Source organism: Amblyraja radiata, chromosome 6, assembly GCF_010909765.2.
Source record: "Amblyraja radiata isolate CabotCenter1 chromosome 6, sAmbRad1.1.pri, whole genome shotgun sequence".
NCBI lineage: Eukaryota > Metazoa > Chordata > Chondrichthyes > Rajiformes > Rajidae > Amblyraja > Amblyraja radiata.
The window spans coordinates 28,977,422-28,992,531 of NC_045961.1; the positions used below are offsets into that span (position 1 = coordinate 28,977,422).

Here is a 15,110-nt window from a genome sequence, read left to right on the forward strand (position 1 = left end):
AAGAAAAAATAGGTGAATAACATATTGGCATAGAGATTAGTATGCATGAAGGTCACTTCTTGGGAATAACGTGCATGCAAATATTAGATCACATATACATCAAGCTAATTGATAGTGTGTCGGAAGGAACTGCAGATGCTGGTTTACACTGAAGATAGACACAAAATGCTGGAGTAACTCAATGGGCCAGGCAGCATCTCTGGAGAGAAGGAATGGGTGACGTTTCGGTTCGAGTCCCTTCTTCAGACTGGTAGGTTCCTTTGATGCATAAATTAGGGGCTTCAAATCATGTTGAAGGAATCTTTTCAAATCGCTCATCTCATATGTTTTTTCCATGCCATTATGTTCCCAAATGTAAAAAGAGGCCAAGAATAAATCCTCAGATATGCAGGGATAGGAAGAGAAGTCATCATACTAATTCTCTGACTCTGATTAAACCAATAGGAATAACACTAACTAAGAACAAACCCACTCAGCTGTACAGCCTGTTATGCTGCTGCAAGTAAGAATATCATTCTGTTTTGGGTTCATATGGCAATTAAACACTCTTGACTCTTGAGCTGAGGAGAGGTGCTGCAGAAGGTGGTCACTAATAGATGTAAACTGTCAATGATAATAAAAATGCAGACTTTACCACATTTACAAGAAAGGTCAATAGAGACTTTGATTAAGGCTACTTGGATGCCGTGGAAGAGGCATGAACCTTACTGGAGGAGTTCAAAAAAGAAACCTCAGCACCCATGGTAGGACCACGTTGCATAGAAATGAATAAAGCGAGTGCAATACCATCCAACTGGATGGCAGAAGAGAGATGCTGAACAAAGATAATGTTTTATAACTGAACTTTCTGTAATCACCTGTACTCCATTCAGATTCAAACTTTATTGTCATTGTGCAGTGTACAGTACAGAGACAACGAAATACAGTTAGCATCTCCCTAGAAGAGCGACATAGAATATGAGCAATAAATAAATATATTTACGTGCATACAGTCATAGTAGTGCAATTTTCTATTTTGTTCCTGGTGGAAGGAGTGTCCGGGGGGGGGTGATTGGCAGTCACCGAGGTACAGTGTTGAGTAATGTAACAGCCGCAGGGAAGAAGCTGTTCCTGGACCTGCTGGTCCGGCAACGGAGAAACCTGTAGCGCCTCCCGGATGGTAGGAGGGTAAATAAACCTGAAAATAGACCTGTAGCGCCTCCCGGATGGTAGGAGGGTAAACAGTCTGTGGCTGGGGAGAGAGCAGTCCTTGACGTTGCTGAGCACCCTTCGCAGACATCGCTTGCCTTGGACAGACTCAATGGAGGGGAGTGAGGAACCGAGAATTCAAGAGTAAGAATGAGGGGACCACCTACAAAGCAGCAGCAGGGGGCTGCTACTGACAGAATGCAAAACCAGGAAGGTTACTCCACCATTATCTCTGGGCAAAGTTTTAGAGTTATATTCTTCCATCAAAAACAGATGAATGATTTTTATTAATTGTGAACAGATTTCAAAAATCTCTTCATAAGCCAAGAACGATCCCAAATAATTGCTAACTGTAGCAATGTTACAAAATTTTGAGATTTTAAAAATCAAGTTTTTAATTTATCCCATCAGATAAAGCATAAAAATAAGTTTAATTTGACATCTAATTCACTTTCATATCTTCAGTATTAAAAAAGTTATGGCCATTTTCATACTCGGAAATTGGCATCTTGTTCCCTATTGCTTTTTCATTGACTTAACACAAAAGCGGTGATCGAGAACATTTAAAGGCCGATAACTTTCTTAAAATTGAAGAGAACTGAAATAAATTTCCAGTTATTTAGATTGAAGCATTCTGAAACAAATATGAAACAATCTTACTTAGATGACTTGAAATTAAAGCATATAATTAGTCAGTTACCTAATTGTAGCTAATTACAAAATTCAATTACTAGATCTAAACATCTATCCATTTCTTAAGAATAGATTAACATTTTTAAATAGCCTAAGTGTCCAAATAACATTCACACAAGAATTCAGAATATAACATAATTTTAAAATCTCATTGTCATGGGTTTATAGGCCAAATGGAAGGAATTTAATGTTTAATACCTGTAAATTAATGGCCATTTAAATCAGCTTGCGAGTGGGATTTTCTGGAACGGGACCATTTAGAACGTTGAGGTTGCGGTGAATTTATACCCCCATATCTGCAGCAAATACACTGCCGGTTCTTCGTGGGGGGGGGGGGGGGGGGGGGGGGGGGGGGGGAAATCACCGTTTCGCAACTTAAAATGTGAATTAACTACATCTTAAGAAACACTTTTACACATAAAAATAAACTACTTTCTTTTACCTGGTCCTCCATAAAATCCGTCCCAGTTGTCGGCATTGACGGCTTCAGAAGCTGCTTTTAAAATCATTCCAGCGATTAACTTGTCGGGTGAATTTTTTTTTTAAACACACAGAACGGCCGTAGGAACGATTCTTTAGCAAAATCTTGCACTCCAACAAATATAATTCAGGACCAGGTCAGGAAAAAACCCCGTTTTAACCCCGCCCCCCTCTCAAACGTGCCAAAATCGCGCACACGGCCAGTGGCAAAATTACAGCGCCGCTGAAGGTAAGTTTTGTAACATACCTACTAACTGAACCCAGCCATCCTAGTTTTCTTTGGTTAAAAAAAGCGAAATGATTATTTTCTGTTACTAAACTGTTGCATATCTAATTTATTTGTATAACTATTCCCATTCCCAGATCCCAGGTAAAACTAGAGCTAATGGTAGTAGTAATGGCATTCTCTTTCTTTACCAATGTCCAACTTTCCGTTGCCATTTACACACAGGTAAGTAGGGGTGATTTTACGCAGATTAAAAAGAACAGATCATCCAGTCGTTAATTCCAGTTTAATTGATTCTTTATTGAAGTAGTTGTACAAACAAAGAGATGAACATACCAGGTTCTCCTTATTCTCACACACGCTGTAACTTTCTGTTCTCTCCCATCTGCTGAGAACTGTGCACTCTCCACCTCCTATGCCTGGTCTGCATCATTCCCTGTCCCCTAAGCCCATATTTTTCGCCCCTCTATGCATCAAATGAATGCTCCCAAGTGTCCAAAATATCTAGACAAAATAATATAAATTGCCAACAGTAACTAGCCTAAACATAAATGGCTCCTACACACCGCCCACTAATTGTTCTAATGCATATAGCAAAACAATTACCAATAAACATTAAAAGCTCCCCGTTGGATTGCAACCTAGTCGTGGTCGGGGAGCTTGTGAGTCTCCGTGACCCCTAGAGCTATGCCAGCAGATGTGATGTATGTGTAATATAAATGCCAGTGCCCCTTGAGGCCAAAAGCAGAAGCTGGTAAATGTGCCTGTGCCTCGTGACTGAGGTCAGGTGACCTTCTAGAAGTTTCCTGGTTGTGCAGATTAAATCCTTCTTACAAGATGTTGAACGTGTATTCATTGTGCTAGTCACAACAAGGTCTTACGGAAGACATTACAAGATCTGCTAACGATCCTGTCCATCGCTGACAGAAGGATTGGGGTATGTTTTCATCCCATTCGAGTTTTTCCTTACGGAGCTCCTGCATAATCAGCTTGGCTGGCTGAGTAAACGGTGCTAGAAATCCTAAAGGGTCCTATGTAGAGCCAACCACGGACAAGATGCCCCGTCTTGTGTATGGTCGTTCCTGTGTCGCAATCCTGAACTTGAACACATCTGTTTCAACGCACCAGTGCAATCCCAGTGCCCTTTCCATAGGTAGATTGTCTTTGTCCAAATCCAACTCCCTGGTCTCCTTGGCTTCGTTTTCTTGTGGAATGGATGCCAATACATAAACGACTGTTGCTGATCCACTTTGACAGCATGAATCCTCCCATTTGGCAGAGGGAAGTCAGGTCTCTTGCCAATTGAACTGCTTCCTGTTCCGAAGGCATGGAATTTAAACAATCATCTACATAGAAGTTGTTCTTTACTGTGTTTGTCACCTCTGCTGGAAAGTGAGCTTTGTTGTCTTCAGCGGTCTTCCTAAATGCAAATTTTGCACAACTTGGTGACGACACTGCTCCAAAAAGATGCACCTTCATCAAGATCAAGTATTCAACAAGATCTTGCTGCACATCACCCTCGGGCCACCACAGGAATCGCAGATAGTCAATATGCTTTTCTGATACCTTGACCTGACGAAACGTTGCTTTGATATCAGCCATCAAAGCAACCACTTCTTGTCTGAATCTGATGAGAACTCCAATAAATGAGTTGGTAAGGTCTGGACCCTGCAGCAGTTGGCAGTTAGGTGATGTTCCTTTAAAGACGGCACCTCAGTCAAAGACCACCTTCAAGGTCCCATTCCTTGAGTGATACACCCGTGGTGTGGGATGTACCAGAGCTCTCCATCACCTCCATTCAACTGCTGCTCTGGTACCATTTCAGCATAACCATTGTCAATCATCTCAGTGAGGAAGGATGTATACTAATCATGAAATTTCTTATTCTTCCTAAACCTGCGTTTCAGGCTCTGGATGAGCTGCTCCACAATGCAACGGTTATTTGGCATGGTGACACTTTCTTCTTTGAAAGGTAATAGTGCCCACCTATCATCTTTGCTGAACGATTCATAATATCCAAGAATTTGACCTCTTCCCTGGATATTTCTTCTATTTCCTTGCAGGTTCTTTCACTGAAGTGGTGATTGTATTACTTGACCAGTAGCTCCTCTAGGTTTACAATGGATATTCGATTGACAGCAGCAGCAGGGCAGCCATTTACATCCCTGCTTTCGTTGTCTCTTCTCAGGAGAGCATAAATGACCTACCACAGTAGGGTCCCCATGGCGAATGGTCCATTCCCTTGGCTGTTGACCAGCTCCCAAGGTTCCAATAACTTGGAAGCATTTGTTCTGATGAGTAGGTCGATGCCATTTTATCAGGTCTTCCTGTCTGGGTGTGTTTAGCTGAGAAACAGGCCTGGTCTTATGTGTGAACACATCAGATAGTTGTATAAATCGTCTTTGTCCAGACTAGATATTTCCAAACCTGAGATATGATGACTGATCACAGGCTTCTCTTGAGTTATGGTACGCAAGAGAATACTAGTCTTTCGTCCTGTAATGTTCAGCCTTCTCATCAAGCTTTCTGTGCAAAAGGTAGTTGAACTTCTATGATCCAAAAATGCACATGTTTGCAACACTGTGTCCCCCTTGTGGCTCTTTACCTGTACTGGTACAATGGAGAAGATGCAGGTTTCTTCACCGGCCCCAATATGCCCACATTTATGAGATGAGGAAACAGCATTACTCACAATTGGCTTCCCGTTCTGTTCTGCATACTCTGGCTTCTTCTTGTTGTTCTTCTGTTCAATGTGAAGTATTTCAGGATGATTTTGGTTGCACACATCACAAGTCAAACAACTTTGCAGTCTTTGTTCATGTGTCCTTTCTTCTTGATCTGTGGACTTCACCCCAATATGTGCCCACTTCTTCTTGATCTCTTGGCCTTAAGGTATATTGGCTGCTGCCAGCTCAGTCTCCAGTTCCAGTTGTTCCTTCTCTCTTTTCAACTGCTGTTTTTGTCTATTCAACTGTTCTTCTTTTGCGTCAGTCTCTCTTTTCAACTGCTCCTTTTCTCTATACAACTGTTCTACTTGTGCCTCAAGCTTGTGCCTTTTGTCCATGGCAGCAGCCCGTTCCAAAAGAGCAGCCTTTTCTGCCTGAGCTTTTAAGCAAGCAGAGGTCGTTGAAGATGCACATGATGAAGAATTAGATTTGTGGCTTAATTTTGGTTTTGACATTTGAAACACTGTCACCAGGTCCAATTTCTTCTGAGTTTATAACACTCTGCAGTATAGCACTTTCAGCAATTTGCTGTCCAACATCATAACAACCTCTCTACATCTTGTATAAAACCATTAAAAGATCCCATTCTTTGTTGAAACCACTGATTTTGCCGTTCAAGTTCCTTTTCAGGCAGTGGTTCTTTCATCAACGGCTCGTGCTTTTCTCTTACTTCATTACAGGGCTTGATTAATTGAACCAGGTTAGATTATACTTCATTCACATTTTCATCTGATTTCATGAGCTCTTTCAGCTTTTCCATTAACTTGTTAGCTTGTTTACTTATTGAGTTTCTTGACTTCTGACACTTTTCATAAACAATTCCCAGTTTTTATCCGTGTGCCTAATGATTCTTCTTTCCTTTCCAGAATCCTGCCCAATATCACCCTCTTGTGACTGAGCTTTAGACGTACTGGCTCACTATCCCTTTGAGACGTGTTGACGTAAAGCCGTAAGCCTGCGGGTAGTATTTCAAAACAACTGATAGCGCTCAGATCCTCAAGGTCACTTCAAAATTCTCCATTTTAGCAGCCGTTTTCCAATACAACATTATATATAGCTTCTCCAATAAACCTTAATACTGTATGTACTCACTCTACCTGCGCGTTGACTTTCGGAGTTTCCAATCTTCGTTATTCAGATTTGTGCAGGTGGCGACCTTGTCCAGTTAATTAGAATGAGGATGTCAGACTTGTGAAATGAAACAATCCTTTGTACCGTTTGAATGATTCACAAGCTCCAGTTTCACTCACAGAGCTAGTTCTCACTTAATTGTAATGGCAATTTCTTTCTTTACCAATGTCCAACTTTCCGTTGCCATTTTTACACAGGTAAGTAGGAGTGATTTTACACAGATTAAAAAGAACAGATTGTCCAGTCGTTATTTCCAGTTTAATTGATTCTTTATTGAAGTAGTTGTACAAACAAATAGATGTACGTACCAGGTTCTCCTTATTCTCACCCAAGCAGTAACTTCCTGGTCTCTCCCATTTGGTGAGAACTGTGTACTCTCCACCTCCTATGCCTGGTCTGAATCACTCCCTGTCCCCTAAGCCCATATGTTACGCCCCTCTATCATCAAATGACCGCCCCCAAGTGTCCAAAATATCTAGACAAAATAATATAATATGCCAAGATTAACTAGCCTTAAAATAAATGGCTCCTACAGTAGTGAAGTAGGAAAAGAAGGCATTTCGGAAGATTATCTGATTACAACTTCACCAAAGAGATTGGAATCAGACCAGCGCAGTTCAATAAGGAAGACTAGTAAGAAGAGTTGTTGCAAAAGTATGGTTGAAATTTGAAACTGATCAAGAACATAGTCCCCTGAAAATGGTGTCCTGAATTTTTGATATGCTGGCCTTCATCAATCAGTGAACCAGGTATAGAAGTTGGGATATTATGTTACAGTTATTCAAGACATTGTTCAATCCACAGTTAAGAGTATTTGTGTGTTTTGGTTACTTTGCTATGGGAAAGAAGTCACGAGGGTCAGAGATATAGGGAATGGGTGGGAAGATTAGGACTTTTTTCCTTGAGGCATAGGAGACTGAAGGGTGATTGGTAGAAGTGTATAAAATCATGAGATGAATGGTTTAGAGGAATATGAGCCAAATGCGAGCAAATTATAATACCTTAAATGGGGCATTGGGTCAGCATGGAGTTCAATTAAGAGCCTATTTCTGAGCTGTACGTCTCTATGACTATGAAAATAATGTGGAAATAGTTTACCTTAGATACAGTCATAGAAAATACCAAATCTGGTTTTGATAAGAGACAATTCTGTTATATGTCAGTGTCATAAAACTTTAAATCACAACAAAGTTGACATATGTCCTATTGCCTGCGATAAGCATTCCTTTATTTACTGCCTTTTTTATTGGTATTTTAGGGAGGTTGTGCCTTGAGCTTAAGGCATGGAGTAGAATCAATGTAAAATGGAAGAGGAGTTAAGAAGTGGAAGAGGTATATTATTCATCAGTTTGGCAGAATATACTGAAACAGCCAAAACAAACTTGGGTGTTGTGAATTGCTGGTATTTAACAAAAATATTCCAATTAAGCAATTATCTTTTTCAATGGAGTAACTCAGCGGGTCAGGCTGCATCTCTGGAGAAAATGGACAGATTCAGACTGAAGAAAAGTCCAGACCTGAAACGTCACCTATACATTTTTTCAAGAGATGCTGCCCGATCCGCTGAGTTACTTCAGCATTTTGTGTCTATCTTTGGTATAAACCGGCATCTGCAGTTTCTTTTTACTAACTTTTTCTATCATCTTTTAAACAGTAAATAAATCCAGCAATAGCTTGCATACTTACCAATTGTGTACTGGGCTCAATGTTATGCCTCAAAGCCTGTATAAAGGACGTGGTCGTTTCATTTACTTGCACCCTATAAATGAATAACAAAACAAATGTTAAGCAGTAACTATATAACCAAATATGTTCAGACATCCAAAAGTATCATGTATAGAAAACATGCACATTTGAGCATAATTATTGAAATGTATGTAGAATATTGGAAAACAAACATTTATTTTAAACGAAAGTTCATAAAGAGCTTCAATGCACGAAGTTGAAATCATTACATCTAACTTAAATGTATCTCAGATTACTGAAGGAGGGAAGGTGAAAACAAGGGAGTCCCTGGCTGCAATCTCTCTATCCTTGGTTTTGGGAGTGGTTGGGACTTTGTATTGCTGGAGAGTTGCAAGGGTCGTAAAAAGGATCGATGGATGAACAGATCAACTACAGGGCACTCAGTCTGGCACAAATACAATACAATACGGTTTTATTCGTCACATTGCACATAAAGTGCAAGTGAAATTAATTTGCCAGTAGTGGTACAATGAGAAAGAACACACAAAAACACAATAAAAATTTAACACAAACATCCACCACAGTATTCATCACTGTGGTGGAAGGCACAAAATTTGGCCAGTCCTCCTCCATTTTCCCCCGTGGTCGGGACCTCAACCCTCCGCAGTCGCCGCTGCGGGCATCCAGATGAATGAAAGTCAAGGTAAGTCCTGAATCGGTGCCTTCCCCACCGGAGACCGCGGCTTCAGGTTGGTGTAGGCCGCAGGCCGGCGGTCAGTGATTTAAAGTTCGCGCCGCAGCCAGAAGCACCGCAGACTGCAGGGCCGGCAGTCGGAGTGGAAGCTTCTTCCTCTCCCAGGTCCCCAGCGAGGGGTCCCAGGCTGCAGACGTCGTGCTGGCCGGAGCTCTGCAGACCGCGGCCCCAGGCTGCCGCGGGGCAGTGGACGGAGCGCTCCCTTCCGGCGAGCCCCAGCCCGGGCTCACCCGCTCCACGCCAAGAGTCCGAGCTGAGCCCGCAGCTGAAGCCCCGGGCGCTTCACAGGGAAAAGCCGCCCGATCCTCGTTTCCTCGTTGTTAGGCCACGGAGGAGGCGGCCGAAACGGTTTCCCCCACACCACCCCCCCACACAAGACGCACAAAAAAAACATTAAAAACATACATTTAAACACATTAGAAAAAATTAAAAAAATTGAAAAAACTGACACGCTGCTAGCAGGGCTGCCGGCTTTCAGCGCCCCCACCGACCTACACACACACATGGTGTTCGAAACAAAACACAGAGAGTACTGGAGAATTGTTATGTTCACAACACATCCAAGAACACTGCAGATGGTCATGGACTAAGAATTCTCAAGAAGCAATGGGAATTTTTTCAAAGAGCCTTTGAGCATACCCTTGAATCTCTTCCTCTGACACCAGATAATCTTTTTCCATGATAGAACTTGGAATAGGGTATCTGGTTCGGGAGTCTGGTGACAGGCAAATGAACAATGTAGTTTACTCATTGGAGCTGATTGAGTGAAATTTGGTTCTCAATGTTGGAGACATTGCCGTGGGAGAGGCCATGTATTGATTCACTTGTCTTTCAAACAAATTTGGAAAATTTGGTAGAGATAGCTTTTTTCAAGTGCCTTGAGATATCACCTGGCCCACAGCCAACAATGGACTGTTTCCTTGATCATCGTAACTTTTTTGTATTTATTTAATTAATTTGTTCTATATCTCTCTATATTACTGTCTATATCTCTCGTTTTCCTTTCCCCGACTCTCATTCTGAAGAAGGGTCTTAACCCGAAACGTAACGCAAAACCTTTCTCCAGAGATGCTGTCTGAGTTTTATCTGAGGACATACATCCTCCTTTCAACTGGTGAGGTCATTTAAATTTGAGATGTGGAAAAATCTTTTCGCACAGAGAAGTTAATCTCTGATATTCTCTCTTCCAGAGAGTTGTGGAGGCCAGATCATTAGAACTATAACTAAATAGATATTTGAAAGATCGGGGAATTGGGTGCCATGGAGATTCACCACAAAAGAGGAGTTGATAATATAGAATTGAGGAATTGATAATATTGAATGGCAGGGCAAGGAAAGATTTGAGGAGGCAGATACCATACTCCTGTTCCTATGTTCTTGTGGAACAATAAACAGCATATTTATTAACAATGTCATTTACCCTTGGTGCTCACTTACATTTTGGGATTCTCAATTGAAAAGCCCATTGATGGTCCTACTCTCCTGAGGAGTGCCAAAAGCTTTCCAGCAGCATCACAGCTTCTTTGGCTGAAAACCATCAGCCAATTTTGGAGTGTGTGACTGCCAATAATCCTTGAATGTTGCAGATTTCTGGACCAGTCGACTGGCGATACTGGCATGAACTGTACATAGTTTAAAAAAAGGGAGAATGGTTCATATTAAATAGTTTAATTGCTTTGTTAAGATTACACAAAACAACATAGAATACGCAGCCCAGAGCAAGACCTCCCAGCATTTTGAAAGACGTGGTAAAGTACCAACTTCAGTCACTACTGCAGGGCAGTAATAGAGGATGGCAAAGTGAACAACAAAAATATCTAGGACAGAGAAAACAAATGAAATTCAAAATTATTAGAAGGAAAAGAAGTTGGCAGTGCTGAAAATGTAAGGTATAAGGCTTTAATGGTTAATAATTGTTACTACATTGCTTGCTGCAGACTCGTACCCTGAAGCTGTAATATGTTTTGCTGGAGGATGAAATGCTGCATCATTATCTTATGTTGACTTCTATTGAAAATATGTAGGTAGACCAAAGGCAGAGAGGTTAAAGTGGCAATGAGATTGAGGTATAGTGCTGGATCACCCTTGTGGAACAGATGACACATCTTGTTAACAGATCACCTAATATATTTTCCAATTTAATGCTCACAATGTTGTCTGTTCTACTTTAGGAAAACAAATTGCAGATTGGGCCTTTCCACCCCATCACATTTTCCTGTATTTTAAAACTGCCATTCCATGTTATTAATTTATTGACTTTTCCGCCATTTCGAATAATTATTACTTCCTTATTTAAAAATATAATAATAATTTCTCCTGAGGACACCAACTGCACTCTGATTCATAAGGTGCTGGTACACCTCTTTCCTGTCTCAGTACAGATGTAAGCGGCTCATGAAAAGATCACTCTCTTTCCCTCACCAGCCCTTTAGCAACTTGTTAAAATTATCTGTCTCAATCTTGATTGGCATGCTGCTCAGGCAATGTTTCAGAGATTATTATTCAGGATGAATGACCTTAACCATGGAAATAGGAATTTGAAGGTTTGAGCTATTTTGTATTTAAAATTCATTGTCTTCATGTGTTGACACAAAATAGTGATATCAGCGGTGGCATTCCTGGAATATATAGTTTGGCAAAGAGCGATCAAAGTTTTTTAAACTAAATTTAGAGCATTCACATTTTCACAAATTGAATGATCCATCAGAGCATAAATGTTATTGTTGATCTCATCCTGATGATGTTTCTGCAATATCAAAAGCCGAATACTTACAGAATGATCATGCATGTGAATTTTCTCAGGAGGAAGAACACGGCCCGACAATGAAATCTGCTCATCAAGGCGTAATCCCCAGCCTTCCAACTCAGTCCGTGCTACTTTATTCCTGTAAAGGACATTGCCAGAGAATTATTATTTTATTATGCATCTAGCTTCAAACTTATGCACATGTAAATTTATCTTGAGTTACAATGCCATAATTGGGGGCTGCCGTAACTCAATAATCCAGCAGAGGCTTGGTAGGCTGAACATTCTGATTCTGTGTTGTGCCATTCTTTGATTTTAAACATTACAATAAAGGAGTATTTATTCCACACAATTTTCTCCTGAGATAAGAAAGTCAGGCAGAGTATACAGAAGCTAATGATTCAGCATATTCATATTCTTTCTTATTACTCAAAATTAATTCAAATATGACAAATTTGGGGTAAATACTGAAGGCTTGGTTTTCTAATAGAATTATTCAAATACTTCACAAATTATGTTCATTATTATCTACTGCCATGAGGAGGACATTTTATTTAAAGTAGAGGGTTTCATACTCAGTTCTCCCATTGCAAATTTTCTTGAGAGTTATTGTACTGAATATGAATGAAGCTGCAATTGACAGAAGGCAGCAAATAAAGAGGGAGGCAATGGAAAGTTGACATGGTAGGATACTCTAACTACATAAGAGGGTGTTAAGACTGTGGCTTAGTTTCTTTGTATTCTGAAGGCCAGAAGCAAAGATGGATATATCGGATAGGGAACACAGGAACTACAAATGTAGAATTTTGAGCATAGATCATAGTGTTGGGTGAACTCAGGCGGGTAAAACAGCATCTGTGGAGAGAAATTGACAGACAACATTTTGGATTGGGATCCTTCTTCCGACTGAGTCGGGGGAGATAAAGCTGGAAAAGAGACGTGGGGGTGAGACAAAGCTTCGCAAGTGAAAGGTGGCTATAGGTGAGATGGGGTGGTGTTTGGCAAATTGGTGAAATAAGCGCCAAAGGGCAGAGGTGGAAAGGAGACAAATGGTTATCAGATATGAAAGGTGGAGGAGTGAAATGTGAAACCAGAGGGTGGGATATGGGTGGAAGTCAGGGAAGGGGAAAGGGGTAGGGGGGAGGGGGAGATGGAAAGAAAATAGCATCTGTTTTTACAACAGAACAATGAAATTCTTAGTTGCAGCTGCATAACAGGCCTGTAAACCCAATGGACATAAATATATAATAAACATAGATCCAATAAATTAATAACCACAATACTAGTGGAAAAAAAAATGTCCAAAAAAATCTGCTGACCTCTGTATACTATCTATCAATTCGTGGAGTCTCTGTTGCCTCTTTTGAGGAGTCAGCTGTGTTTCTGCAGCCAGATCCTTCATTATACGGAAATCAGAGCGAGTCTGTTTGCTTAGCCCTGTGATGAAATACAAGCAAAATGTAGCAAAATTATTATTTCACAAAATGAGTGAATGAACCTCAGATTATTCTGTGTAGAAAGGAACTGCAGATGCTGGTTGATACCAAAGATAGACAGAAAATGCTGGAGTAACTCAGCGGGACAGGCAGCATCTCTGGATAGAAGGAATGGGTGACGTTTCCAGTCGAGACCCTTCTTCAGACATCAAACAAAGTCAAAGCAGTTCTCCTCCAAATGGTAGTCCATAATTGCTATGGCAAGCACCTCAAGGCACCATCAAAAAATGTCTCACAAAATCCTCAAAAGGATAAACAAGCTAACATCAGTGTCTTCAAACCAGGCCAAATCCCCAAGCATTAAGATCATAGTTACACAAAGTTAGCTATGTCGTTCACATGTCTGATACAGGTCTGAAGAAGGGTCTCAACCCAAAACATGACCCATTCCTGCTATCCAGAGATGCTGTCTGTTCCGCTGAGTTACTCCAGCATTTTGTGTCTATCTTCGGTTTACACCAGCATCTGCAGTTCCTTCCTACCTGAAATATAAACATGTTTACTTTTGTCCCTCATTTCTCATTTAAAGAATAGTTGTTTCACTGGAAATCTGTTGTCAGTTACCTGTCAGAAAGCAGAACTCTGGTATGAGGTGAGCAATACGAGGCACCGCATCTGTTCCAAGATGCTTCATCTTTAACTGGCTGACTAGCATTGGTTGATTCAAATCAGATATCGAGGCATCATATTGCTGTAAAACCAAAGTAAAAGATGTTATGAAGTATGCATCAAGGACTGAAACAAATAATTAGGGGTGAAAATAGTCAATAGCAGCAATGCAAATTGAACATCCTTTTAACCTTTTTGTAGATTGCTGTCCTTTGCCATCTCATGTTCAGGCCAGTTCACTTCTTGGATCCTAAGCTCCTTAGGAAACCATGAATAATGATATAATCAACAGTGCCATTTAAGAGGCTTTTAGATAGGCATATGGATATTCAGGGAATGGAGGGATATGCATTATGTGCAGCTAGATGAGATTAGTTTATCTTGGCATCATGTGCAGCACAGATGCTGTGGGCCGACGGGCCTGTCCCTGTGCTGTACTTTTCTATGCTCTAATTCCAACTGTGCGGATTTCACTAATTGTACCTCTGCCCAGCATCAATGCATTTGCATAACATTTTGCCAGAATACATCTAGAAATATATTTATTGTTTTATTTATAACTTATAATTCATGTATATCGAAAAGGAAAATACAATTTTAACATACAATGCAATGAATCATTATCCACTAGCCCCACTTCAGTTAATTTCTTTTCCCATGTATGGAGCCTGAATTAGGGCACACTATTAAATTATTATGTCCTTGAATAGCAGTACAAAACAATTTGATACCAACGAAGTTCAAATATGTCTCCTAAAGCACTTGTATCATATTCCTTTTCTAATACTTTTAGTTAGCGGTAGCAAGATTATTGATCTTATTGATCAGAAAATGCATTTTTTATGCTTTACTTCCATAATCTTCCATACCTGTGAATAATAATCAACATAACTGATTTCAGTTCCATCTTTCTTTTTAAATGTATGAGTGGGTTTCACAGCCCAATCAATATCATCAATGCGATATGTTTTATTATTATATCTAGGAGAAAGAATCAATGCATTATTTTTACAATCAAGTTGTTCCTATAGTAATGCCAGCATCTGGCTGTAATTCAAAGCACCTGGAATAAAACTGGGGTGACTTGGTGGTGCACCAGTAGAGTTGCTGCATTACAGCCCTTGCACAGACCCAGGTTCGATCTCGACTATGAGTGCTGTCTGTACGGAGTTTGTACACTCATCCTATGTCCAGCCTGGGTCCTGCCTGGGTTTTATCTGGGATCTTCTGGTTCCTCCCACACTCAAAAGATGTACTGGTTTGTAGATTATTTGGCTTGGTACGAGTGCAAAATTGTCCCTAGTGTGTGTAGGATAGTGTTAATGTGTGGGGATCGCTGGTCACTGCGGACTTTGTAGGCCAAAGGGCTTGTTTC

The 15,110-nt window shown here is 40.6% G+C and overlaps 1 protein-coding gene across 1 annotated transcript in view; it reads right to left on the bottom strand.

Annotated features, from left to right (window-relative positions):
* The window catches only part of piwil4 (piwi like RNA-mediated gene silencing 4), a 51,244-nt gene that overhangs the window by 12,157 nt on the left and 23,977 nt on the right, over nucleotides 1–15,110 (bottom strand). The window contains exons 7-12 of the mRNA XM_033023425.1: nucleotides 14,605–14,716; nucleotides 13,691–13,817; nucleotides 12,950–13,067; nucleotides 11,658–11,769; nucleotides 10,322–10,506; nucleotides 8,131–8,203 (exon numbers count right to left, since the gene is read on the bottom strand). Coding sequence (XP_032879316.1) covers nucleotides 8,131–8,203; nucleotides 10,322–10,506; nucleotides 11,658–11,769; nucleotides 12,950–13,067; nucleotides 13,691–13,817; nucleotides 14,605–14,716 — 727 coding nt within the window. The remainder of the gene's footprint in view (nucleotides 1–8,130; nucleotides 8,204–10,321; nucleotides 10,507–11,657; nucleotides 11,770–12,949; nucleotides 13,068–13,690; nucleotides 13,818–14,604; nucleotides 14,717–15,110) is intronic.